This window comes from Ostrea edulis, chromosome 6 (assembly GCF_947568905.1).
Source record: "Ostrea edulis chromosome 6, xbOstEdul1.1, whole genome shotgun sequence".
NCBI lineage: Eukaryota > Metazoa > Mollusca > Bivalvia > Ostreida > Ostreidae > Ostrea > Ostrea edulis.
Genome location: NC_079169.1, coordinates 51,258,323 through 51,285,532, shown reverse-complemented (window position 1 = coordinate 51,285,532; position 27,210 = coordinate 51,258,323). Strand labels below are relative to the sequence as shown.

Below are 27,210 nucleotides of genomic sequence, written 5' to 3'. Positions count from 1 at the left end.
ATAAACGAGGAAGACATTCCCCACACAACAAAACACCGAAAGAAACCATTCAGTTTGTGAGGCAACGCATTGAACCATTTCCAGTTGTGGAGGCCCACTACACTAGAAAAGATACAACACGACAATTTCTTGATTCATACTTAAATATCAGCAAAATGTATTCATTCTACAAGGAACAATGTAAATCATTGAAAACAAAATATATTTTCCATGCCAAGTACAGAAATATTTTCAATAGTGAATACAATCTATCGTTTCATGTTAAAAAAAAAAAAAAGACTAATGCCAAACATGCAATGTGTATCAACAAGGGCGGGAAGCAGACAATATTTCCAATCAACAGCAAGAACTATTTGATATACACATTCAACGAAAATTTCGTGCCTGGGCAGAAAGGGAATTGGACAAACAATTCTCTAGGGGAAAAGAAAGTTACCATACGGCTACCTTTGATATGGAAGCAGTTTTCCAAGTTCCCTTGTAAGTCAAGTTTATCACAAAAGAAAATTATGCTGTTACAATTTGTCTTTGTACAGCTTAAAAGATGGTAATGACAGTTGTTTTCTATGGCACGAAACAGAAGGTAGAAGAGGATCCTGTATTATATTGTCATGATTTCGTTTTGCATGAATTGTTTTGTCACATTCTTCTATCTTCCGCGTGCATTGCTCATGGTGCCTCTTGAGGGCTCTTTATTGGAAATACAATGTAATAAACACTTTTCTGATAATTTTATTATTATTATAAAATCTAAATATATCCCCCCCTTTTCCTACCTACACATATATTATCGGGATCAGAGACTTTTAATCGGGTGTGATAATCAGCTATATAGATGGCGCTCTGTAATGAATGTGCGCATGCGTTGCATATTTTTGACAGCGATGGCGGACGATATTTCAAACAGTGCATAATAGGTCCAAGAAATTGTACTGTATTCAATTATTTGAACTCATATTTTTAGATAAGGTAATGGATGTAAGAAGATATTTAGATTTTATAATTTAAGTGTCATAATACCTGTTTCAGTCAGTATTTTAAGGTGCCTCCAAATCATTAAATCCACTCGGTTGTTGATCACAATGTTTATCACTGTTTATATAGCTTGGATCTGAAGATATTTGTTGTTTAAAGTCTATGAACGTAGTTAAATTCGTATATAATAAAATATTTCACTTCATTGGGTGCGTTTTGAAGAGACTTGTACCCATAAGAAAACGACGTGGCCCTCGTTAAGCCTCACATGATTGAATTAAGATTTTTATATTTTACTATGAAACTGTCGCGATACCCTCACCTGTATACGCCTGGTATTCTTGTAATGAATTTGGTTCACGACGATTATTAGATTGTTACTTAAAAGAAGACCTTTGTAAATCTTGTAACTAACATTTTAGAGCACGTGAACATGTTTGGTCCTCCTAAAATATAAAGATACTAGAAATACCCATCATAATGCCATAAATGACCTTTTCTTTAAGTCTCAAACTGTTTGTCATTTAAATAACTTTAGAACTGTGCATATTGATGATTATAATGCAGTGTGCAAAACTAACTTTTTTAATCCTGTAGACATTCGGTCCACAATCATTTTATTTCCTATAGACCGCAGTAAATTCCTATGGCTGGAAATAAAATACTAAAATTAGCGCATGAAAAGTAATTGCTGAATATGCAAGATATACCTTGGAAAACCTTGCACATATTACAAACATTGATTTGTCGGCTTTTTTCAACATTTCAAAAGAACAGTTAAACCTACCGAAAGTTTACACTTGGTGGGTCCCCCTTCTCCTTGCAGAAGATATCCTGAGAGGAACTGGTTAACATAGGTCCTCAGTATCCTTGCTTGTTGTAAAAGGTGACTAAATGGGGCTGACATTCTAATCAGACTGCAAAAACCGAGGTTCCGTGTCACAGCAGGCATGGCACGATAAACATCCCTCCCTGCTCAAAGGCAGTAAGCACTGATGCTAGCATGGGCCTTAATTTTGCACCCCTTCACCAGCAATGGTGATATCTCCTTATGAGTGAAAGATTCCCGAGTGTGACATTAAACAATATACTACCAACCAATCTTACAGAGAGCAAGAATGTGTCCATATAGAAATGACCACCCAGTTCTTTAGCAATTTTATGAAGACTGATTAGTGGCGATTAAATGAGATTGCTTTTGGTAATGGAATTTGGATTGATATTTTTATAACTCGATACTAAACACAAGTTTTGATCTGCGAAACTGACCAAGGGCAAACGAAGATGAAAGCTAAAGTACATAATGGGTTGATTCTGTTCCATCCCCCCTTTGTTTTAAAATATAATACTCTGACTGGAATGATTCATCATTAGATTGTGGAACATTTTATTATAAAAAGGGGTTGGCAGATACAAATCAAAATAACATGTAAAATGAATTGGTCCGATTTTCTATAGACAAGTTGTTCTATCATCATTTTTGATTGATATAGACCAACCAGATTTAATATAGACATTGTAGGTCCACTGTTAATTTTACACACTGACTGTCTAGAATGAATTGAGTACATTAATCTGACACCAGTAGTGTTGTAATCCATTTCATTGCATATATCTCATCTAACTGTGCTCTCCAATAACAATTTTCAAATTACTGACTATAATTAGTTGAAGTAAATAGATTACACCAGTACAGACAGAGTTACTACAGGATAGGCCTCGACATAACACCTCACAGAAAAGGGTAGATGACAAACTAGTCCAGTACAGGAAGAAAAGACCCATAAGTCCCAGTTGTTTACATCACTAATTTCATGTATGCTGCATCAGGCATCTTGTGTGTAAACAAAGTTCATGAATTACATTATACAACTTTTTTTTTTTTCATTTGTTGATTAGTAATGCTTATGAAATTTTCATAGAACTATTTGAAATGTATGGGCCAAAATACATGTATATTGTTAACTCTGAATGACTAAATAAATCATCTTTAATGTGTATGTAAAATTATGTATGTTAACAGAGTTAGCGAAAGAGCATAAAAAACTACCAGACATCATGTCCTGTAGATTAAGGATTATTTAGAAAATCTACCAGACAAGTTAAAAAATTATCAGACAGAATAGAAAGCAAACAACAACAAAAAAAAAACAACCTGAGATTGTTTCACCTTTTTTATATGTGACATTTCAAAAAACTTACTTGTTTTTTACAGCTCTCTAGTCTTTGACCACATAGGAATTAAACTTTCTTATCAATTTTGTTTCGGTTTGATTTTCATCCTTTTGTTCATATATGCTTGTGGATATAACCATATACCCCAGAACCCCCAGTCACCACCCACACACCAGTTTACAAAAAAATATCTGTAGAACAAATGTAACCATTTTTGTTTCATTACTCATTTTACTATGTATATTCACCATGAAACATAAAACTTGTCATTTCTAGCATCTTTGATATATCTTAAAAGTAGACATGGGACAGGAGGATCCAATTATTTTTTTAAAACTTATAGTGGATCTAAGAGGGGTGGAGGGTGTAAAATAGCTTGCGAACACTTCTCCTATATGGCTTCTTGGATAGATTTGAAACTTTGTACAATGCTTCATTGCCATTTGTAGATGTGCATATTGTCGAGACAGGAGGATCCAATTATTTTCCTTAAAGTTATAGTGGATCTAAGAGGGGTGGAGGATGTTAAAATAGCTTGTGAATGTTTCTACTATATGGCTTATCCAATAGACTTGAAATTTGCAGATGTGCAGTTTGCAGGGTCAGGAGGATACAATTGTTGTCCTTAAAGTTTAATATAGTGGATCTGAAAGGTGGAGGGTGTAAAATAGTTTGTGAACACTTCTCCTATGTGGCTTATCGGAGTTCATATTGTTTATGTTCCTGCTCATGCTTTCTTCTCCATACCAAGCAGTACATTAAGGGGAGGAGGTTTGATTTGGAGCACTATCAATTTGGGGAGCATAGGAGACATTTGTTTTTCATAAAAACTATCTCTTGTTTTATTTTGCCTCAATTCTGCATAAAATTGATTATGAATCGAGGTGTACTGTACCTTATGATAATGACATACGTGTAGTTTTCAAGAAAATGTTGATTTCTGTTAGATATGAAAATTATGAAATACATGGTAACTGTTTTAAAGTACAATGTATAAGTAATATTTGGGCGAGGGTAAGAAAATGTGATGACATTTTTTACCCAAGTCCATATATCACTTTTATTTCAAGACAGTTACTATGTATTTTGCGTATCTTGCAACTTTATTTTTAGTTAAATAAGATCTTATTCACCAAAAAGTACACATTTTTACTTTCGAAAAGTAACATGGGCATTGCATTAGCAGTTACATCTTTGAAAAGAATGACAATGTCACAGTAAAATAAAGCACAGAAGGCTGTGTTGGGGGCATTGACAAAAGTTTTTTTGAGGTCTTGATTTCAAGGGCCTGGGTCTTTGTAATTGGGAAAAATAGTGACATTTGCTTGAAATTGGGAAAATGTTTCATACAAAGAAGTTGGGAGAAAACCAATCCGGAGTACATTAAAGTATAATTGGACTCCTGACTTTCAATTTGGTCAAAGCAGACCTCATTCAAATAAACAGAGGCCAAAAATTAGGTTTACTTAACTATTTTGAAGCAAAAATTATAATCTGTGGGACTGTGAAGAAGGTTTATGAACAATTAGGCTACTCTGCTTGATTTGTGTTCATTGTTTGGGAATTTCAAATCCGATATTGGGAAAATTACCTGCATTTTAGCATTTAGAATGGGGTCTTATTTCGGCCCCCTACAAACCCTTAAAAAATTCTTGATTGACCATGTATAATGCTGATTTATTGGGTTATCTTTGTTTAGTTGGTAAAAAGGTTTGTTGCAGGATAAAAATTTATACAAAATGAACCCTATTACATATAGGAAAAAAAAAGTCGGACTAGTTGTCACTGAATATTCAGATTGGTTTTATTGTGCAATTCATCAGGTTCATGATTATTTAGTTACATTTAGACCTATCATTAAATTGATTTATCAGATTTATTTTACATTAAATATTTAATGGACATCAGAAAGTTTTAACTATATAGCTAAAAAAAAATATGTAAATATATGAATGTTCACTTAGTTACAATTCTGTTGGTTTTATCTGTTAAGGAGGTTGATATGATTTTAAAGTCTTGTTTTGTATATATATTGTAGATCACGTGAATGTACAACTACTACAGTTAAAATGGTATGTATTAAACTGTATTTCAGAAGGAAACGCGTGATTTCTATGTAATTTTTACACCTCGAAGGACAGACTGCATTATGGGTATCAGTTATAAAGCATCACTATGTTAACTTTGATGTTATAAAGAGACATTTACTATATACAGGGAAAGATTTGCCTAGGTTTTATTTTCACCCTCATTGTGGGCGAATTTAAGATTGGGTGAAGTTGCTTTCTCTCTTTTAACATTATTGTGTCTAGGTGAATTAAAAATGGAGTGAAACCATCTGCATTTGTAGAAAGATGAAAATAACTCTGTATACAGTAATTGTGAAAATAACTGTGTATACAGTAATTGTGAAAATAACTCTGTATAAGGAATTGTGAAAATAACTCTGTATACAGTAATTGTGAAAATAACTCTGTATACAGTAATTGTGAAAATAACTCTGAATACAGTAATTGTGAAAATAACTCTGTATACAGTAATTGTGAAAATAACTCTGTATACAGTAATTGTGAAAATAACTCTGTATAAGGAATTGTGAAAATAACTCTGTATACAGTAATTGTGAAAATAATTTGCCACTTATGTTGATGCAAGTATGTGAATTCATTACTCATGAGAAACTTGGACACATCTTGAATTCAACATAAGCCAATATTTGGATTGTTTATTAAATTACAGCCTAAGCTGAAACCAAGCACAAGTGCTGAGTGCGTGAAGGTGGTGGTCAGATGTCGACCTTTGGATGAGAAGGAAATTCGAGATGGACATGAGCGGTAAATTTTGCTGTTGTGTATATATTGTAGTTTTTTGAAAGTGCAAGGCCAAAAGTAAAAATTGTTGTGTTTCTGACTGATCCTTAATTTTACCCCCAACCCAACATATTTTTAATCAAATTATTGAATCTGACAACATTGTCTAAAGTTGACACTAGTATGTAATTAATATTTCAAAAGCATATATATCAAGTTAGATTGGTAGTGAAAAATAAGTCCCATATGTTCAATATACTCAAACCTGCAAGGAGATTGTTAATAGAGTGCTTCAATGTGTACTCCAAAAATAAAGTTTGAGAACAGAAAAAAAATCCTACAAGTTTGGGAAAAGAATTACTTCCTACCTACCCCAATTTTTTCTAGAATAGTAGCAGAAACACAACAATTCTATTTTTTGGCCTATTAAATTGTATTGTGCGTGCTCAGTTGTGTGTGTTATGCATGTTATAGTTTTATCCTACACTTGACTTCAGAAAATCTTTACTCATTTCTAACTAAAACTCTATGACATCATTTTGTTGTGTTTACAGAGAATTCAGAACTAGAGTTCAGAATTACTCGTTAAATTTAATGTACCCAGTGGGTGGGTTTTAATTGATCCTGTCACTGTTTTCAACATCCCCATTGTGTCATCCTTTGTTACACGACTTGGTCTGAAGTAATATTTTCAATATTCTTAATATTTAATGGACATGGATCGTACATCAATTTCAATCTCATATTTTGCCTTCATTTTCATGAACAAAATGAAATGGTTAAAAATTATTGGTATTAGCATTTCTTTGTTGTTTTTTTAACAGAATTGTGGACATGGATGTAAATAAAGGAACAATCACCATTCATAACCCAAAAGGGTCCAATTCTGAGCCCCCCAGGAACTTCACCTTTGATGCTGTGTATGACTGGAAGTAAGTAGCGATGGAGAATGTTTTTAAATTTCCTTTGCATGGCAAATCAATCTTGAGACTGGTACTATAGAAGCCAAGTTTTAGTTAGGTATTTAATTTGAATTCATCTTGCATCACAGTTGTATACATCAGGAACAATGTCACTTAGTCTATTATGATTTCTTTTAGTTCCAAACAAAGAGATCTATATGATGAAACGTTTCGAGATCTTGTACAGTCAGTGATTGAGGGATTCAATGGGACAATTTTTGCCTATGGTCAAACAGGCACAGGAAAAACATTCACAATGCAAGGTATTGTACACAGTATATTATAATGTGGTTAATTTAGGACACAGCAGTGGTCTGAAACTAACATCAGATTGTTTATTCATCCTCTAGGTCCAAAGAATGACCCCGAGTTACGAGGTGTGATACCCAATTCTTTTGACCACATTTTTCAACACATTGCCAGGACTCAGAATCAGCAGTATCTGATCAGGGCATCGTACCTGGAGATTTATCAGGTAAACTGAGCTACACTTACTACAGATAAAAAAAAAACAAACCAAAAAACAAACTAATGCACCTGTAAACTACAGTAATGGAAAGATAGGATACATCCTCCTTGGAAACTGGAATTTCGGACCTGCTCGTTGTGTAAGTAAGCATAGATGTAAATTGCAGGGTAAATAAAGACTGTAATTATGAATTGAAATGAAGTAGGGCAGTCATGCCAACAAATCCTGTTAAATTTACAATGATTTAGAAAATATTTTTGTGGTTTTGAAAAAATTTACAATAAACCATAAAAACATTTTTAACTTTAAACACATTGAGAGGGTTCTGTGTTACATGTGTGTATACTTTTTATGTACTTTTAAGAAGAACGACAGGTTATTTTGAAATATACAAATTGCTACAGAAACAATTATTCCATGATTATTTGTAGATATATAATGTATTTGCATTAGGGATTTCATGACTGAGTATTGACCCTCCCAAACTTTGTTTGAAATTTAAGCTATTTAGTTTTGGTGTATGAACTACCACAAAGTCCTAATTATATAGTTTTATGTACTCTTTTGACAGGAGGAGATCAGAGACTTGCTGGCCAAAGATCACACAAAAAGACTAGAGCTCAAAGAACGACCAGACACCGGAGTTTATGTTAAGGTGATTAGGTTATAGATAATACACAGGTCAAGGTGATTAGGTTATAATGAATAATGCACAGGTCAAGGTGATTAGGTTATAAATAATACACATGTCAAAGTGATTAGGTTATAAATATAACACATGTCAAGGTGATTAGGTTATAGATAATACACATGTCAAGGTGATTAGGTTATAGATAATACACATGTCAAGGTGATTAGGTTATAGATAATACACATGTCAAGGTGATTAGGTTATAGATAACACACATGTCAAGGTGATTAGGTTATAGATAATACACATGTCAAGGTGATTAGGTTATAAATAATACACATGTCAAAGATCACATGAAAAGACCAGAGTAGATGTCAATGTGAGTAGGTTACCAAGACAGGGCTGGATCAATATATTGGTTATGGATATAAATCAATATTTATGAGCGATTAGATAACCAATACAGCGAGTCCATCATTAGATATATTAAGAGTACTTATTGACATACATATATCTAACTGCAAGATTTCATAAGCAAGTTAACAAATGCATTGAAAATATATGAACAAACTATCTAAATATCATTTGAAAAGAGGTTGCAAGTTCTGGTGGTATAACTTATTTAGCAACACATTTGCAATGACCTCATAGTGTCAACTGTCAGAAAGATGGCATAAAATCTTTTGATATTGTTGAATGGTATGTGTAGTGATCAAAGTAGGACTCTATCTGCAGTGAGTGATTTTTGTATGAATAAATTTGAAGAAATATATCAACAATTTATAATTCAGTAGTGAATATTCATCTTGGGGAAAAAATGATTTCCTCTGTTGTCTCAGACTCGGGGCTCAGAGTGGGTTTTCATTACAACAGGAGATATGTATCTATGTATACAACTAGGGCTTGTCTTAATCCAGAGCAAGTGGATGCTCTTTTTTTCTTGAAGAAAAAATATGTTAACATTATTGACAAAAGCAAAGAAATAAAAACACAATCATGCACAATTGTCTTATTGTGATAAAATAATTCAAGCTAACAATATAATAGGCAAATGAAACAAAAGAAAATGATGAAGCTTGGTATTATTTAATTATCTTAATCCTCAAAATAAAGTGTAAACATAATTACATGTAGATTGTGTCTTAAATATCTATCACATATTGTTTCTTTGTATTGCAATACATATCATATCCAAATTTTCCAAAGAATACCCAGTCCTACATGTAAATACAGGTTCTTGATCAAAGAAAAGTAACAATATCTGGATAATACAATAAATGTGTTTATTGACAGGATCTCTCTTCATTTGTCACAAAGAGCGGGAAGGAAATAGAACACGTGATGAACGTTGGAAACCAAAATCGAGCTGTTGGGTGAGTATAGTACATGATAATATTGTACAGAAGAGGTCAGGGAAATCAATCAGATTATTACTGTGAGACATTTGTTAGCTCACCTGATCAAAATGTCTGCCTGTGTTTCAACATCTTCAGAGCTGTTGTGCCTATTTCAGCCAAACTTGGCACAAGGTATCCTTAGGGTGGCTCATTACATCGAAATCTTATTTAAAGGCTTGTTAAAACACCAAGTATCAAGTATGATATCTCCATCAAAAGATAATACAAGCTTTCAATTATTCTATATGAAGTTTTTGTGATTTTTTCCAGAATGATAGAAAAAAGGTGTTTTGTTTGCAAATAAGACTAATTTTAGAGTCCAAATTTCACTGTTCATGGTGCATACTATGAATATCTAACAAAACATGTTTAAAAGAATGTTCAATTTTTTTTCTTTTAATAAAAAGATATTAAGAAAAACTGGAAAACATTTTATGAATGTATGATGAAAATCTTTGAATAACATCCAATTAGAAAAAAAATATATATCAGGTAAATTCATTTTAAAAAGAAATCGAAATAAAATGGTCAAGATTCAGAAATATTACGATTTTTCAAATTTGAACTGGGCCTGATCAGAATTATAAAAAAGGAGACATGGAGATCATTGTAAGCTGCCTTGTTTAAGTAAGGCTCAAGTATGTTCAGATCACCATCCCCTGGGTCAGGGTCAGGTATGCGTTAGAATTTAATGTTTTTACTTTGGAAAATACGGACAAATTTTCTGGAAATCTTCAGTCAAATTAGAATGCAAGTATCTTCATGTAGTATATACTTCATTTTGTTGACGTCATGACCACAAGGGCAATGTTGGTGCCGCAATAGGGTCTTAAGTTTTTTATGGAAATGTTAGTGCTTAGGTGAGTTATACTGCACATGGATTTCTTTGACATGGAGACAATGGCCTTGTGTTATGTGTATTAAGTGATCTCTCTTGAATGAGTCAAAGAATCTATTGCTGAGAGTTTGCTTTTTGTCATTTCAGAGCTACAGACATGAATGAACATAGCTCCAGATCTCATGCGATCTTCATCATCACTATAGAGTGTAGCACGGTACTTAGTCTGCTATTAATAACTTGTTTCCTGGTGCTTTAAGTTGTAGATATAAATCTCAGTAATTGATACAGTAGCAGTAAATTATGTCAGACCAGGAGGTACACGATGTAAACAACAGTGGACATTAACATTATTACATGTCCAATGGATTTCCAACTCGGACAAATCGCATGTACTTCCAGTAATCTCTTGTGCAACCAGACAAGTAAAGACTTTCAAAAGACATTTGAAGAGAAAACAAACCTCTCTTCCTGTTTTTATTTAGTTTTTTTAAGTTCAATCATCAGAAGAGTGGAAAGTTGATGATATTAAGAACATAAGAACAATACCATTATAAGTATAAGCTATTCATAAACAAAAGTATTGTTCAGAGAACCAGTTTAAATAAAGAATCTGGTAAAGCTTGAAGTTCTGGTAAGTGTGATTTAAGCATATGTAGAAAAAGAAACTTTTTACTGTTTTCCAGTTCTGAAATCAATAAAGAAAAGGAAGAGTTGATTATTTTTGTGCTTTATGAGTAGATCTTTTCCAATGGGCAAGTGAAAGTTTCTTCTAATAAGTCCTGATATACAATTCCAGTCCTTATGTGCAAGATGTCTGCAAACTCTCTCCATACATGAATTTGTTGTCCTGTGTATATATGTAGGTTAAAGATCTGCAATTTTAAATGTTTTGTTATTTGTAGGAGGATGATGAAGGAGAAAATCACATCAGGGTAGGGCGGCTGAATTTGGTAGATCTGGCAGGAAGTGAAAGACAGTCAAAGACTGGGGCTACAGTAAGTAGGATTTATACCAGGACCAGCCCATCATGTTGTAAATTTAGATATTAGAACCAGCGATTCATGTTGTAAATTTAGGTATTAGAACCAGCGATTCATGTTGTAAATTTAGGTATTAGAACCAGCGATTCATGTTGTAAATTTTGGTATTAGAACCAGCGATTCATGCTGTAAATTTAGGTATTAGAACCAGCGATTCATGCTGTAAATTCAAATATACATGTAACCAGCAAATCATGCTGTAGATTTAAGTATAAGGACCAGCAATTGACACTGAGAACTTAACAATGAAACATTAAGATTTGTATCTTAGTAAATAAACAAATGAATGCATTTTACTCATTAGAGATAAATTAAGAGGTTGTCTTCGACAATTTACACAATGTACAAGAGAAAGTTAATCAAAATGTCATTACTAATGCACCTCATTCATTGCTAGATAAATAGCCTAACCACATATATTCATGTTTAAGTCACAAAATTTACTTTTTAGGGAACAAGATTGAAAGAAGCCACCAAGATTAATCTTTCATTGTCAGCTTTATGCAATGTTATTTCTGCATTGGTGGATGGCAAGAGTACTCACATCCCATACAGAGATGCCAAGCTGACCAGGCTCCTACAGGGTAAAATATACTCTGTACAGTCCTAAGTATTGACAATATTTGAACAGGCTCCTACAGAATAAAATATACTCTGTACAGTCCTAAGTATTGACAATATCTGATCAGGCTCCTACTGGGTTCTGGTATATGGGTTGACATTTTTGAAGTTCAATACTATTACCCAAGAAGTACAATATTTACATTTAAAACATTGAAACCAACTACTATAGACTACAAAACAATAATTGCCGTCCATCATTGTTTACATCCTTATTGTAAGACCTAGTCGAAAGTGATTAGAGATGGAAATTTTTCATTGGACAACCACCAAATGACATCAAATTTTGATTATGCCATATAGTGCATTAGCTCTAAGTATTGATACACATACTGTACGTTTCTTTAGAAAATGTGCTTAATTATGATTTTCTATATAAAACTTTTAGATTCCTTGGGAGGCAATGCCAAAACTGTGATGGTAGCCAACATTGGTCCAGCTAGTTATAACTATGATGAATCACTCAGTACACTAAGGTGAGACATTTTATTTTTATACCTTGGACTAAAATATCACTTTTCCATTGGTTTAAGTGTGCAATGTGACTGCCATCTATATCACTATGTCCGGCCGGTGGATGGAGTTAAAGATTTTTAGATTCCTTGGGATGGGGCACCTGTCCGGCTGGTATATAAATCCAACTGCTTTCATGGCTTATTATTTTCAACTTTACAGGTATGCCAACAGAGCCAAATCCATTAAAAATAAACCCAAGATCAACGAAGATCCAAAAGATGCCTTGCTAAGGGAGTTCCAGGAAGAAATTGCAAGGTAATCCTCATTGATTTCTTTCCCAGATCAAATGGGGTGCTGCAAGTATGACAGTCATTTTTGTGAGTTTAAGAGGTGAATTTTGTTTTCATTTGCAGGTTAAAGGCTCATTTGCAGAAGAAGGGTGGTCCGAAGAAAGGTAAAGGTGGCAAGAAGAAGAGGCGGCACCGAGAGACTGCTGATGGTGAGGGATTCGCTCTCTTTCTGGAAATATCAAAACTAATTTTGCTCATACAGAATATGTTTATGTGATAGTTATGTTAACTGTAGTTAAGAATACAGGTGACTCTCAATAACTCTAAGTTCAAGGGACCTTGATAAATCTTCGAGGGATCAAAAGTCGAGTCAAATCTGGAATTTAATGGACCGACCATCATGGTTCAGATTTTATAGTAAATGAAGTGCATGACATTGTTTTGACATGTATTTCGGTAATTGACTGGATTTCGACAACACACAACTTTATCCTGCATAGATAAAAAGATTATTTAATTAGATGTGTGTATTCATTTGTTCTTTTCTCATTTTAAGTTAGACAAACATGTACACATTTACAAGACCTTGTATATATCATTAACTACACCAAGCATTATCTTCACAATTTCCAGTGACTTTACACAAAGCACACATTCTAATAAATAGTGACTTTTCCAGGGAATGTCTCTGAATTACATGTATATATTCTTAACATTACAGTCTCATTGTACAGTCCAAACAAGTCATAATTCTTATCTGTAGTCAAATTATATCACCAAAACAAAGTGCATGTGGGGGACAAAACCAATTAAACAATTAACTGTCCACCCCACAAGGAAACACGGGATATGTCACCTGTATAAATACATAATACGCCAGTTTGGAGATACAAACTCTTCTGTATAGGAGGTGCATTTAGTGGAACTTTGAATGACTAAGTGGGACAGTGGACCTACAGTCAGCGAGGAAGAGTGATGAAATGTATTAAAAGCAGCTTCTCTTTTAATATGTAAATGTGGGAAATACAAAATACTATCGAAAGAAATGTTTTACTAAAGTGGAAACATAAAAACAATGTCATATTTGCAAGTAAGATCTTAGATATGGTACTTATGACCAGTGTGCGAAATTAACCATGGACCGATAGACAATGTCTATAGAAAATCGAGTCGGTCTATAATGATCAAAATAGCTATAGACCAACTTGTATGCGTCCTGTTTTATTTCAAATTTCTGTTTTTATGTCTATGCATGCAATTATATATCATTAGTGCTTTGTGGTTTTTTTTAATGCTATATAGTCGGTTAAAGAGCTCTTAGCTCATGTTTATTGTTTACCTGTTTATAGTTCCGACTTTAAATAAAAATTACTTACTTAATTTAGGAATTCTGAGTAAAAAAAAAAACTGGTTCGCCGCCGCTTATTAAACATATATGAGAAGTCGGACCAGTTTATATGTAGTATGCTGATGTTTCTGTTCACCCCTTAGCTGTAATAAAATGTTCCACAATGTAATTACAAATCATTCGAATTAGATTATTCCATTTTCAACAGGGGGGGGGGGGTCAATTTGATATTTACTTCAATGAACGCCATTTTCGTACAAATTTGGAATGTCCTTTTTGAACGGTTTTAAAAATATGTGGAAGGTGCACGCACTTGAATCAAACAGAAAGCGGTCAGTACAACAAGTTCCAGCAAGGCTAAAGTCACAGAAAATCCTGAGAAAATGAAACGTAGTAAATGTGACTTAGATGAAGGATCAGGCAGTGAAACTGAGCTGGAACAAAATGAAAAAGAAAACAAAATTCTAATTGAAAAGCTTGACGTGCATGAAATTGAAAAAGAATATAATTAAACTATGAACAAATTACCAAACCCAATTTGTGTCTATTATTTATTTTTAAATAACAATGAATATTGTATGATAAAACTATAGGAATTTGTTGTGGTCTATAGGAAATAAAATAACTATGGATCGAAAGTCTATAGGACTTTAAAGTTAGTTTCGCACACTGCTTATGACCAACAAAATAACGTGATATGATAAGAATTCTATGTATTTAATTACTCCCTAAATACTTATAACTTACTTAATTGGTGTATCAGTCGAATTCAGGTTATCTAACAGTGTGTGAGAAACTCGCTGAGTATATTCACTTATGCAGTGATGAATATTAGTCCCACTCCCGCGTGTAAACAAATTGTTTAGTGCCTCACAATATACAAAAATTCTCTAAAAGGAAATAACTCGGGTGTATCTCGAAACTGGCATATTAACATGACCGAGATAGCCCCAGGCATTCACCATTATCCAGGTAAGGTCCAAGTGGAAATGATTATACCCTGGAGTAATGGTGGGTATACGCTACCAACACTTCAAGAGATCGGGAGTGAAAAACAATGAAATATGTTTTATGGAGTCCAAATTTCACTTCGAGCGATTGAAAACATTTAAGAGATTGAATGTCCGAGAGATCAAGTGTAAATTTGCTTAGTTATATAGAGAGAAAAAAATCATGACCGTGATTTCACTTGGAGAGAACTTTGATATAAAGCCATTGAAAGTCACCCATCGTTCAAGTAATAGTTACGATAAGTGTACATGTAGTTAGAATAGTTCAAGAAGAAATTGTTGAAGATTCATGCATGAAATATTTGAAAGATATCAATATTTATTTAATATACGGTGATTTTTCATTAAGGGGAGATAATCAGTGAATCAGATGATGAGTCTGACGAGGAGGGGGAAGAGGGGGGTGGTGGTGATGATGAGGAGGTGTACATGAAGGAGCAACAGGAAAAATTGGAAAAACAAAAAGAAGCCATCCTCAGCAATCAGTCCATGTTACAGGTGGTAAGTACAGCAACCAGTCCATGTTACAGTAACCAGTCCATGTAACAGCAACCTGTCCATGTTACAGGTACATGTAAGTACAGCAACCAGTCCATGTTACAGTAACCAGTCCATGTAACAGGTAAGTACAGCAACCATTCCATGTTACAGCAACCTGTCCATGTTACAGGTAAGTACAGCAACCATTCCATATTACAGGTGGTAAGTACAGCAACCAGTCCATGTTACAGTAACCAGTCCATGTAACAGGTAAGTACAGCAACCATTCCATATTACAGGTGGTAAGTACAGCAACCAGTCCATGTTACAGGTACATTTAAGTACAGCAACCAGTCCATATTACAGCAACCTGTCCATGTTACAGGTAAGTACAGCAACCAGTCCATGTTACAGGTAAGTACAGCAACCAGTCCATGTTACAGCAATCAGTCCATGTTACAGGTGGTAAGTACAGTAACACATGGCTATTTTCATTTCAAACTACATAAACAATATTTTGTGTTTTCTTCCTCTTATATTTAAGAATTTATCTATGTTGACTAAGTATTTGTACACGATAATTATACACACACAATTTGATTTCATTATCTAGGAGAAAGATCGCTTGTTGAATGAAGTCCACGACAGAGAAGAAAAACTGAACAAAGAAAAGCAAGCCCGAGATGCCCTGGCTGTCAAAATTAAGGTCAGTTGCTGACTCGTGAAATCTATGTTTAAACTTTGAAGTTTTTGTAATAAGTAGATTTGAAACACAGATTTATTGTGGAGGAATGTATTGACGACTGTATGGTTTTGTCAGGCCATGGAAAGCAAGCTTCTGGTAGGAGGAAAGAACATAGTGGACCACACAAATGAACAACAGAGGGCGCTAGAACAAAGACGACGGGAAATTTCAGATCAGAAGGTATAGTTTATTCAAGTTTTTTCTAAATGCACAAGTAAGCTCAATCTTTTGATTCTTAGACAAGACTTGGATCTGGCTGGCATGTTTTTACTCAGCTGTGGCATGAGGTTTCATAACAGAGTTGCCTCTCGATTTTCCTCATTAAGATATTTAATTATGATTGATTAGATCTATTTGATATACTTTTAAGGTTTCATTGTTATGTGGATTCTATGTTCATTTTATGGCCAATTACATATATATACTGTTGAAATCCGAAAATCTATCAGTTATTGCCTGAATTAAAATTTGAGTTATCTTCCATATCAATACATTGGGGGAAATAAAACATTGTGGTTGCTTTCATTGTGATTTGTCAGTGCCAGAGATTCAGGAAATTTATTTTCTTTTATCTAAGGTCCTTTATTACATCTGCAGTCTTGCTCATTTAAGGAGTTTATTTCAATGAATATGAAGGAGTGGATGTTGTCACACAATACAGAAATTTTCTTACACGTGCATTAGTTGCCAGTGAAAACTGGAGAGAAACCTGCTCTTTAAAATTGTCTGTATCATGAGAAATTGAAAAGAAAGCACAGATTTGTGATTGAAGGCTGAATTGAAATATAGGTTGTTACCACTCTGCAACCTGCTATTTTTAGCTGTGGATTATACATGTACACTGTAGGTCATTGGTATTTTACATGCATGCTTCTGAGTATATCATGTGAAATCATGCACAATATACAAGCTTACACAAGATATTGATTTAGACCTAACATAAATAAATAGTTGGTGTGTAGTGTCTGTTGTCTATATTGATGTATTTGTGAACTCTCTCATTATCAGGTCTTTCTTTAGAATGGCTACATGACAAGTCACCAGAATTCATCATAAAGACATTTCTGTAGTAGTACAGGAAAAAAAATCGTTATTCAGAATGATGGCAGTCATTAATTTTGATTGGTTGAGCTTTTTTTTCTGTCTCTATGAAGACCGTGTTCTTTTTTTTTAGTATAATTGTATTTATAATCACCAGACTGGAAAGAAATGTATATCTAGTGTTCCAAACAAGGGAAGAATAAAAGATCTGTATAAAACTACATATTCTGTATGATGGTGTTTCAGAAAAGGGAGAGAGAAATCCAACAGAAGTTAGAGGAGAGAGAGGAAAAAGCAGTAGAAATGGAGGAAGGCTTCCAATCTCTACAACAGGAGGTGGAAATCAAGACCAAGAAATTGAAAAAGGTAAGTAGAGGAAGTTTGTGTTTACCCAAAGTTGAAGGTCACAAAATTAAGTTGAAGGTAACAAAGTTTCACAAGGGTTTTGATTAATTCACAGTATTTGAAATTTTGAGTATTATGGTATTCAGTGTGGTCTTGGACATTTCTCTTTCAGACTTGCTAAAGATTAAAACTTCAATTCCCTGACCTGAACTTGTGGAAATTTTTTTAGTTCCTTTGGTGCAGTACATATATTTAAGTTTCCTCTTTTCACCTCTGACAGCTATTTGCAAAATTACAAGCTACAAAGCAGGAGATCGCTGACATCCAGGAAGAACATTCTAAAGAAAGACAGGAGTTGGAACAGACTCAGATGGAACTGACCAGGGACCTCAAACTCAAGTAAGTGTCAACTGGAACATACTAGGCACCTCAAAACTCAAGTGTAAACTGGGACAGACCAGGGACCTCAAAACTCATGTAAGTGTAAACTGGGACAGACCAGGGACCTCAAAACTCGTATAAATATGAACTGGAACAGACCAGGGACCTCAAAACTCAAGTGTAAACTGGGACAGACCAGGGACCTCAAAACTCATCTAAGTATCAATTAGAACAGACCAGGGACCTCAAAATCAAGTAAATATTAACAAGAATAGACCAGGGGTCTCAAGACTCTGATACATATCAACTGGAGCTACCTGGGGTCTCAAACTCATGCAAGTATCAACTGATACAAACTAGAACTTCTTATTTAAAGTAATTACAGCTAGTTTGATTAAGTACTTGGCTTTGGGAATATCTGGCAGATTTGCCAGCACTTAATATTTTGGCAGAATATTATTTTTGCCCATTTGTAATTTCATAGTCTATTAGATTGTATGCTAAGGAAAATTGTGATGACTTTATTTTTGGTGAATTTTCCTCATCTGCCAAAAAAAGTTTACATTTAAGGTATAATTGGGTACTATTATTTTGAAAGTTATTAAGTAAACTGGTAGATTCTATAAGAAATATCCTTTATGAATTACTTCCTTCACGTGCACACTAATGGATTCTGTGGCTGTACATGTTATTTATAGAATGCTGATCATTGAAAACTTTATTCCTCCTGAGGAGAAAGTCAAGCTTCAGAACAGAGCTCGATACAATGAAGATGAAGATCAATGGGACTTGATTCCACTGGCCAACAAAAGGTCAGTATTAACTAATAAAATATAGCTAACTAAAGGTTAATATTAAAGTTGTATGGTCCGAATTTCAACAAATTTTTTCACCTTGTAAAAATGCTGCTAAATCATTGCGCGTAGGTCTTTATGAGACTGTATGACATGTCATACATTATTTCACCTGTTTTATCCAGAATTATTTGATTTTAAATTGGTGTTTACGAACAACCGTCACTTGGCCGTTTCAAGTGACGGTCACATGTTGATTTCAGACTTTTAGATCTTCAGTGGTCTTATCTGTGTAAAGGTGTGTATTTTGTTACAACAGCATCCTGTCATAAGTTTAATAGCAATACAAATATCAAATACCTCTTAGTAATTCATTGTTTTATGCTTTTGCAGTCTTTAAAGTTAGACAGTCGAGTCTGAGTTACTGTAGAATCATTTGAATTCGTGGGGGCCAATTTTCGTGGATTGCTGAATTTTTACGGGTTCATGGGGACGTAATTTCATGGATTTATATATTTGTAAGAACGATAACTCTGAAATGTTTGCTTTGTCTTTATTTGTTGAGGATGTAAATTTGTGGGTGAGGGGTACCCACGAATTCCATGAAAATTGAGCCACCACGAATTCTAATGATTCCACAGTATATATCATGTTGAGATTCCCCTGATGTGCATGGGGCTATTTATAGACATCTTACAGACAATGTATAATTCATGCTTACCCTCTATATTTACGTTTTAGATAATCTTCTTGCTGTTTTCTTTTACATGCAAATGTTTCCAAGCATGTAATTAAGGGAAAGATGAAAACTCATGTCGCATATTGAAAACTCATGTCGTCATATTGAAAACTTGTGTCGTCATATTGATTACTCTTCATGCTGGGAATGAATTTCATGAACCAGTGAAAATCAGTTTTGACTTAATATAGAATATTGCTGTGTTTCTTCCAAACATTGAAGTCTCAAAGTCATTCATTTGATTATGGTCTTGATGAAATTGCGAGTTTACTGGAAGGAAGTATTGTAATATCTGTTGCAGTGCACAAACTATGGCCAAGAGACCCGTATCAGCCCTGGGAAACAAGCGACCGGTGTCCGAGTATGCCCGGGTGGCGGGAGCAATGGGTGGACACCCGAGATTTAAGGTTTGTATTTTGTTCAAACTTCAATTCTTTTGCAACGAAACTATTTTGTATTCTTGACCAGTTGGCAGTTTCTTGTCATTTCTTTTAATTTAGTTTCTTGTCATTTCTTTTAATTTGATGTCAGATATATCGGGGAGGGTTGGTGGTTGGGTGGGGGTTGACAACCACTCATTCGTCATTAGGCCATAAAAAATTAATTATCTGATTCTCAGGCCAGTTTTTCCTTTTTATTATTATACGCCCGTCTTAAGACGGGCCGTATTATGTTATGGCCTTCATGTCCGTCCGTCTGTCTGTCTGTCCGTCTGTCCGTCTGTTAGCTTTTTCGTGTCCGGCTCATAACTTAAATACTATAAGGCCTAGAATAATCAAACTTTGTCAGTTGATACATCTTGGGTAGAAGGTGTGTCGCACATTAAAATCAGGTCGCTGTGACTTTTAATTAAGAAGATATGGCCAAATATGGTAAAACCCTGTCCGGCTCATAACTTGAAAACTATTTGATCTAGAATCATGAAACTTGGTCAACTTATGCATCTTAGGTAGAAGGTGTGTCGCACTGTACTTTAAGGTCACTGTGACATTTAGTTGAAGTGATTTTTTGAAAAAAGTATGTTATAATTGGTACAATCCCTACTCATATAAGAGTTTTGTAGAAAACCTCATTCAAAAATGTTACATCAAGAAAACACATATTTTTTTTATGATATACTGTACAGCTTTTTTTAGCCTATGTAATGTTTCCTTTGTTTCTAACAATAACATGAGAAATTCCACTTGTCCCATGGGAGTAGCATGCAAAGGGCATTTTGACAAGACTAATTAATGAGTTTTGTGTAGAGCATCTCTGATCAACATGATCAAGCAGGTGTTATCTTTATCTCTAGGGAATTGGGCAGAGAGATCTTAGCCTCTTAATTGCAGATATACCAGAAATTATTTGTGAAAGTGAATTTGTTTGTTGTGGTTAGTCTTTATTTTCAAAATTAATTTGACATTGTACTATATAATTTTTTATTTTTTTTCTCAGCAACCTATATGCAGAGTATCATTTATCACTAAGACAACAAATGGTTGCAATATGTATAAAGGCCTATTTTAATGATTAGTATTTTGATGTTTTGTTATTGTTCAGAAAAAAGATATACAATGAACAAAGCTGCAGATTGGGCATTTGTGTAAATCTGAACAGATGAAATAGTATTGCAATAACCATATTAAAAAATGTTAATTCAAGAAACTACACATTCTTCATTATATACACTGTACTATACAGAAGTATATAACAAACAAATTATTTCTTTTGTGTCAGTAACAAGAGAAATTTCCCTTGTCCCATGGGTGTAATTATCAAGCAATTCAGGAGGCATTTTGCTAACAGAAAAATTGCATTCTGTCAAATTACAGATTAATTAATGAGTTTAGAAGATTTCTGTTACAGCAATCTGATCAAGGAGGTGCTATCTATATCTCTTGCAATCGGGAATTGGGCAGAGGAATCTGGCCTTCTAATTGATCTGTCAAATTTTAGAACAGTTCTAATTGGTAGCCATTACTTTGAAAGTTAATTTGGTATAAAGTTTAAGAATTAATATGATATTGTAAAATATATTTTTATTTTATATCTCAACAACAAGGTGCAGATTGTCATGTCTCACTAAGATGACAGTTTTACAGTCTAAGAATAAACATAATGACTAATGTTTGATGTTTTATTACGCTGTGCATTGTTCTTCATTCCTTAAAATACAATGAGCAAAGCTGCAGATGTGCATTTCTCAAGTCTAACACAACCAGTTGAGAAATATATGATGTATTATTTTTTTCTAATTAATAACTACACCATAGGAGATGCACCAGTGTTTGAAATAACTGTTTTTAATCTATATTTATTTATATTGACATCACCATGCATTTTTTACTTTTATACTTGAAGATTTGACAAAGGCAGATACTGATATATGTATTTTTTGATATGTTGAATAAATCAACCTTTTTGAGTACTCCCATTTATTGTAAGTTGTTTGCTTGGATAAAGGGCTATCTTGCACTTTAATCATTTCATTGAAAACATTTGGGAAAATGTTTTTATATCCTTTTAAAAATCATTAAGCTTACATTATCAATATTTGAAGCAATGTCACATGAGGCCATAAAGTGGGTAAGATTCTTAAAGGAAGGTTGACATTTGGTTCCATGCATACCTATCTCTTCATGGTGATATGTTCATGTTAACAATATGTGACGGGCGTATCATGTGCCGTGGCGGTGCACTTTTTCCAATATTTGATGCAGAAAGGATGGACTTTTTTTGTTTTAATAAAAGAATGACGCGGGGGAGGGGGGATGTCTTTTTTTTTAACATGATAACATTTTTTTAAGAATATGATTACAATCATATACCAAGACTTGAGACTTGTGTACAATAATAGCTAACCATCACTCATTTCTTAGCTGCTTTATTGGTAGCTACATTTTGTTTTCTTTATGTTGGGGCCAGCACTTCAATGTTAGACTTGCAAGTCAGATTTTGCCACGAAACTTTTTATCCAATAAAGACGATATCTTTGGCTCTCCAGTGATGTCATATGGCTCAAATCCACAATAGTATTGATAGAGATTCAACAGATGCTCTTTGTTATTGCCAAGTATATATATATATTTTTTTTTTTTTTTTTTTTTTTTTTTTTTTTTTATATATATATATTCATTTATTTCCCAGAGCCTACTCTATAACAATTTTAATATAACTAACTAATATAATAGGGCAGCTACCAGGGATGGGGCCCTGACTAAGCTCCCTCAATATATAACAAAGTTTTTACTAAAGTACCACGCAGGGTACATATTAACTAATTTAGATGTACATTCATTGAATACATAAATTTCATTGCATGTCAGAGTAATATTGTCATAGTTGACATTTAAATATATAGGTTATACAGTATTCATATTGTATGATGATCAATGTAACAATGAGTTAGTAGATTACAACAATGCCATAATGTTAAATATAATAAAGCTAGGGATTTTCTTAAAACATAATACCACTCATGCTGCCTCAGGGTCCACACACACACAAACTAGAGTCCAGAGATGACCCTAGGGCAGCCTAGCCGGGAGACCATTTTCTCCCAGTAGAGGTGGATTTATATCATACGTAAAACTACATTTACATAATTAAATACATGTTGTACGTGAACATATCGATTACAAATAAATACAGACATATGAATAGTAAGAAATATATGTATATTAATTAAAAGTATGTTACAATACTGATAATGTCTCAAACATTGATTTAATTTTATTAAAGTTTATCCGAAATTCCTAATATAATGTCTATATAATTCGAGTTATGAGTATTACATTTCTTAAGTACTTTATGATATGTTAGCAATTCATATTTTATATGTTGTTTAACTCTTTCTTGTGTTTCATTTTTGCTATTGAGTCTACATAACATTTTGAATTTGTATATACGATAAGCAATGAAAGAAATTAAAATATTAAGAACTGATATTTTGTCATTTGTTTCCTGATAGAAGCCAATAACAATATGTTTCCAGCTAATTTCAAATTTTAATGAGGAACTTATCAAATTCCAAATATCTTTGACATTTGAACAATCAAATATTAAATGTTTACAATTTTCTGTTTCATTTGGACAAGATATAAGCAGTAAATGCCAAGTATATTTTTGATATTCTAAATGCATCCGAAAACATTAGGACGATTTTCCACGGAAGAACAGTTGTAGAACCAGCCCATGAACGTATTTAAACAGACACCAAAGAAGCATTTGCCACCATCTTGACAACATGTAACTTTAATAGATCTACGTATCACAAATGCTGAACATTTATCTGTCTTGCCTTTCATACGTATTGAAAATCATAAAACAGAATTTTTCCAGAATAACTTGCCACATTGGGATTTTTTTAAAAAAACCTCAATAAGTTAGTCATGCGCCATCATTTGAATAGACGCCGGCAGGCCTGAGAACCAGATGATTAATGTTATATGGCCTTACCTAATATACTTTTTTTCATTATTTCAAAAACATCAGCAAGTTAAACTGCATGATTTATATTTATGCTATTACATGCAATGAGATCTCCAAATTTAGTTACATGTAGGTTGGGGTCTTTGGAGATCACATTGTAACATCTACAGATAGTGCATGGAATTAAGTAATTATACAGTGAAACATCTTCTTTCAGGGAGAAAACATTATACTAGTTGAACTGGACATGCCAAACCGCACCACACGAGATTATGACGGACCTCAGGTGGCGCCTAAGATTCAGGCCGCACTGGATGCAGCTCTGATGGATGAGGAAGACATCGACATTGAAGGAGGGTGAGTGACCAGTCGTGTTTTCATGACAGTAAATCATGATTATAGCAAACTTGCAGGGCCAGCAAATAACAGTTATAACCAAACTTTGTTGTACAGTAAAACATGGTTGTAGTAAACTCAAGGGCCAGCCAAAAACAGTTCGTTGGAACCGAACTTCATTATATAGTAAAACACAATTTTAGCGAACCTCCAGGGCCAGCAAATAACAGTTCATTATAACCAGACTTCATTATACAGTAAAACACGGTTATAGCAAACCTCCAGGGCCACCCAAAAACAGTTTGTTATAACCAAACTTACTTATACAGTAAAACAGAGTTAGCGAAACTCCAGGGCCACTGAAAGACAGTTTATTATAACCAAACTTCATTATACAGTAAAACATGGTTAGAGCAAACCTCCACGGTCAGCCAAAAACAGTTCATTATATACAGTAAATCACAGTTTTAGCAAACCTCCAGGGCCAGTAAAAAAAACTGTTATAATCAAACTTTGTTATACAGTAAAACATGGTTATAGTAAACCTCCTGAGCCAGCAAAAAAAAACCCAGTTCTTTATAACCAAACTTCATTATACAGTAAAACACTGTTATAGTGAACCTTCAGAGTAAAAAGAAAACCAGTTTGTTATAACCCAGCTTTGTTATATCCGATGAAACTTTCATTATTTTCCTCTCATTGAGAATAAATATTCACAATGAGCATGAATGCATTATAAATGTGTTTGATATAAGCATGTTTTACTGTATTGCGCAGTGTTCATCTAAACAAACAGTAATAGTCAAACATGGCGCCATGACAATAAACTGAGAATACACATTAGTGAAAAATTAAATATTGCTTACATCCTTCTTTCACTCACAAAAGTACCTCATTGATATTTTTGAATCACATTTAAAATCCAACCATGTAGATTTAAATGAAAATTTGGCTACATTCTCAGTAAATTCTCAGTTTATAGTTATGGCAGCAGGCTTTGATTTAAGTTTACATTATTTAAGTTGTTGCAATAAGTCTGAGATTACCAGCTCAATAGTGGATTCGTGTACATGTGAACATTTTATTTCTATTTTTAGAACTCCAAGTGTGTTTAGCAATAAGAAATCCAAAAAGAAGGAATCAAGGATTGCAAAGTAAGGATATCTAGTGTAATATTTATAGAATAGTCACAGAGTGATGCTTTCTGAAGGTTAAAGATATGTCACTGGGTATCTAGTGTAATACTTATTCAATAGTGACTTTCTGAAGGTCAAGGACATGTCACTGGGTATCTAGAGTAATATTTATAGAATAGTGACAGAGTGATGCTTTCTGAAGGTCAAGGACATGTCACTGGGTATCTAGGGTAATATTTATAGAATTGTAACAGAGTGATGCTTTCTAAAGGTCAAGGACTGGGTATCTAGTGTAATATTTATAGAATAGTAACAGAGTGATGCTTTCTAAAGGTCAAGGACATGTCACTGGGTATATAGAGTAATATTTATAGAATAGTGACAGAGTGATGCTTTCTGAAGGTAAAGGACATACTGGGTACAGAGTTGATGATATTCATGTAGAAGTTGTGGTTTTACAGATTAAAACAGAGCAGGAAGGAGCAAGCACCATTGTATCCCTCAGCCAGGGGCCTGGTATCCAAGTGACCTCACAGAATCCACCAAGTGACCTCACCATTAGACCTACAAAGTCTTTCTCTTCCCTCAACTTGTGTAAACACACTTTCTTTACTGGTAGATAGACCTCTGATCTGATTTTGATGATCTATAGGAGCAAGGATTTGAGGGCATTTTACAGATCAACACCCAAACAAGGGATATTATTTATGTGTAAATGTTTAAAACACAATGCTGACCAGCACAATGTATTATTCTGGAGTCTTTGTGGAGCTCTAGGCTGTTTTATCATAGTGCATAGTAATCTGTTCATGACATTTGTAGAAATCAGTTGCTTGATGGCAGCACAGTCTGTGATATTGCAAAACATGTAATTTATGTGAATTGATGGCCATTGTTGAGTCTGCTGTTTGTCAGTTCTACTGAAGTTTACAATGTAGAAATCCTTTTTGTTTTCATGCATATCTGTTGTTCAAGTATCTAAATATATTTAATCTAATTATTCACTTGATTAAGTGTTCAGATTTTATCATGGTTTTAGAAGATTTTATTTCTTCCAATATTGAGCAGTATTCCTGTCCTAGATTATGGAGATGATGCCGTCCAGAATTTTGATCTTAAGTTATGTACATGTGTATATTCTTTATGACTGGTTGTAGTGTTGTTTTTGTGTGACATGTTTTACACCCCACCAAGCGTTAAAATTTTACTTGTAAAAAACCAAAAGTACAAAAAGTGATGACTAGTAAGTCAAGATGACAGACCTCCACACTACAAATGTGGAAATGCATTTTATTTACAGTAGATCTGAGCAGCTTCATTTAAAATATCATTTTGTAGGATTTATAACATTGATTGTATTTAATGTTAATTTATGGCATTTGAGAGTTTGTTGGTTATAAGGTCCTTGAAGTATTTTTTTTTTTTTTTACGTAGAAATGTAAAGACTTTACAGTCATGTGAACAATATTTGCTTTGTTTATTAAAAATGCATTATCACCAGTGATTATGTAATGTCTCAAATGAGCTTAATGTTCCAGCAGGCATCGTGCATGTAAACATTTCCTTCCGAGAATAATTAGTGGGAAAGGCAATGCAAAAGGGATTATCGCGAGTTTTTATTAATCACATTGCCAGCTTGATTATGGTGTCAAATTGTTGTCCAATATTTGCATTTTTGTAGACTTATTGTCTGTTGGCTTTACTCATTGTTCTATTGAAAAGCAATGCTGGTTGTGAAAGTTTTAATTACTTAATGAATTCCATGAACAAGTTTA

The 27,210-nt window shown here is 33.7% G+C and overlaps 1 protein-coding gene across 2 annotated transcripts; it reads left to right on the top strand.

The window, feature by feature from the left end:
• Positions 1-844: 844 nt before the first annotated feature.
• On the top strand, positions 845-27,210 carry LOC125647657 (kinesin-like protein KIF3B). Of its 2 annotated transcripts, XM_048874427.2 has the most exons (24): positions 845-969; positions 5,189-5,222; positions 5,890-5,984; positions 6,785-6,892; positions 7,061-7,185; positions 7,273-7,397; positions 7,963-8,046; positions 9,316-9,395; positions 10,405-10,474; positions 11,163-11,255; positions 11,752-11,884; positions 12,310-12,397; positions 12,597-12,692; positions 12,791-12,876; positions 15,375-15,526; positions 16,119-16,211; positions 16,326-16,430; positions 17,538-17,657; positions 17,917-18,035; positions 18,716-18,829; positions 19,852-19,957; positions 24,181-24,320; positions 25,397-25,453; positions 25,897-27,210. In XM_048874427.2, the coding sequence occupies exons 2-24, from the start codon at positions 5,220-5,222 to the stop codon at positions 25,961-25,963; spliced, it is 2,259 nt and encodes a 752-aa protein (XP_048730384.1). In that variant the 5' UTR covers positions 845-969; positions 5,189-5,219; the 3' UTR covers positions 25,964-27,210. The 2 variants fall into 2 exon arrangements, with proteins under 2 accessions (XP_048730384.1, XP_048730385.1); XM_048874428.2 differs by lacking the exons at positions 19,852-19,957; positions 24,181-24,320; positions 25,397-25,453; positions 25,897-27,210 and adding an exon at positions 19,553-19,845.

Excerpts from the sequence above, each read along its gene's own strand:
- LOC125647657 (XM_048874427.2), top strand. Across the intron at positions 6,893-7,060 it reads GATGCTGTGTATGACTGGAA|TTCCAAACAAAGAGATCTAT; the intron begins GTAAGTAGCGAT and ends GATTTCTTTTAG. Across the intron at positions 11,256-11,751 it reads AGTCAAAGACTGGGGCTACA|GGAACAAGATTGAAAGAAGC; the intron begins GTAAGTAGGATT and ends TTTACTTTTTAG.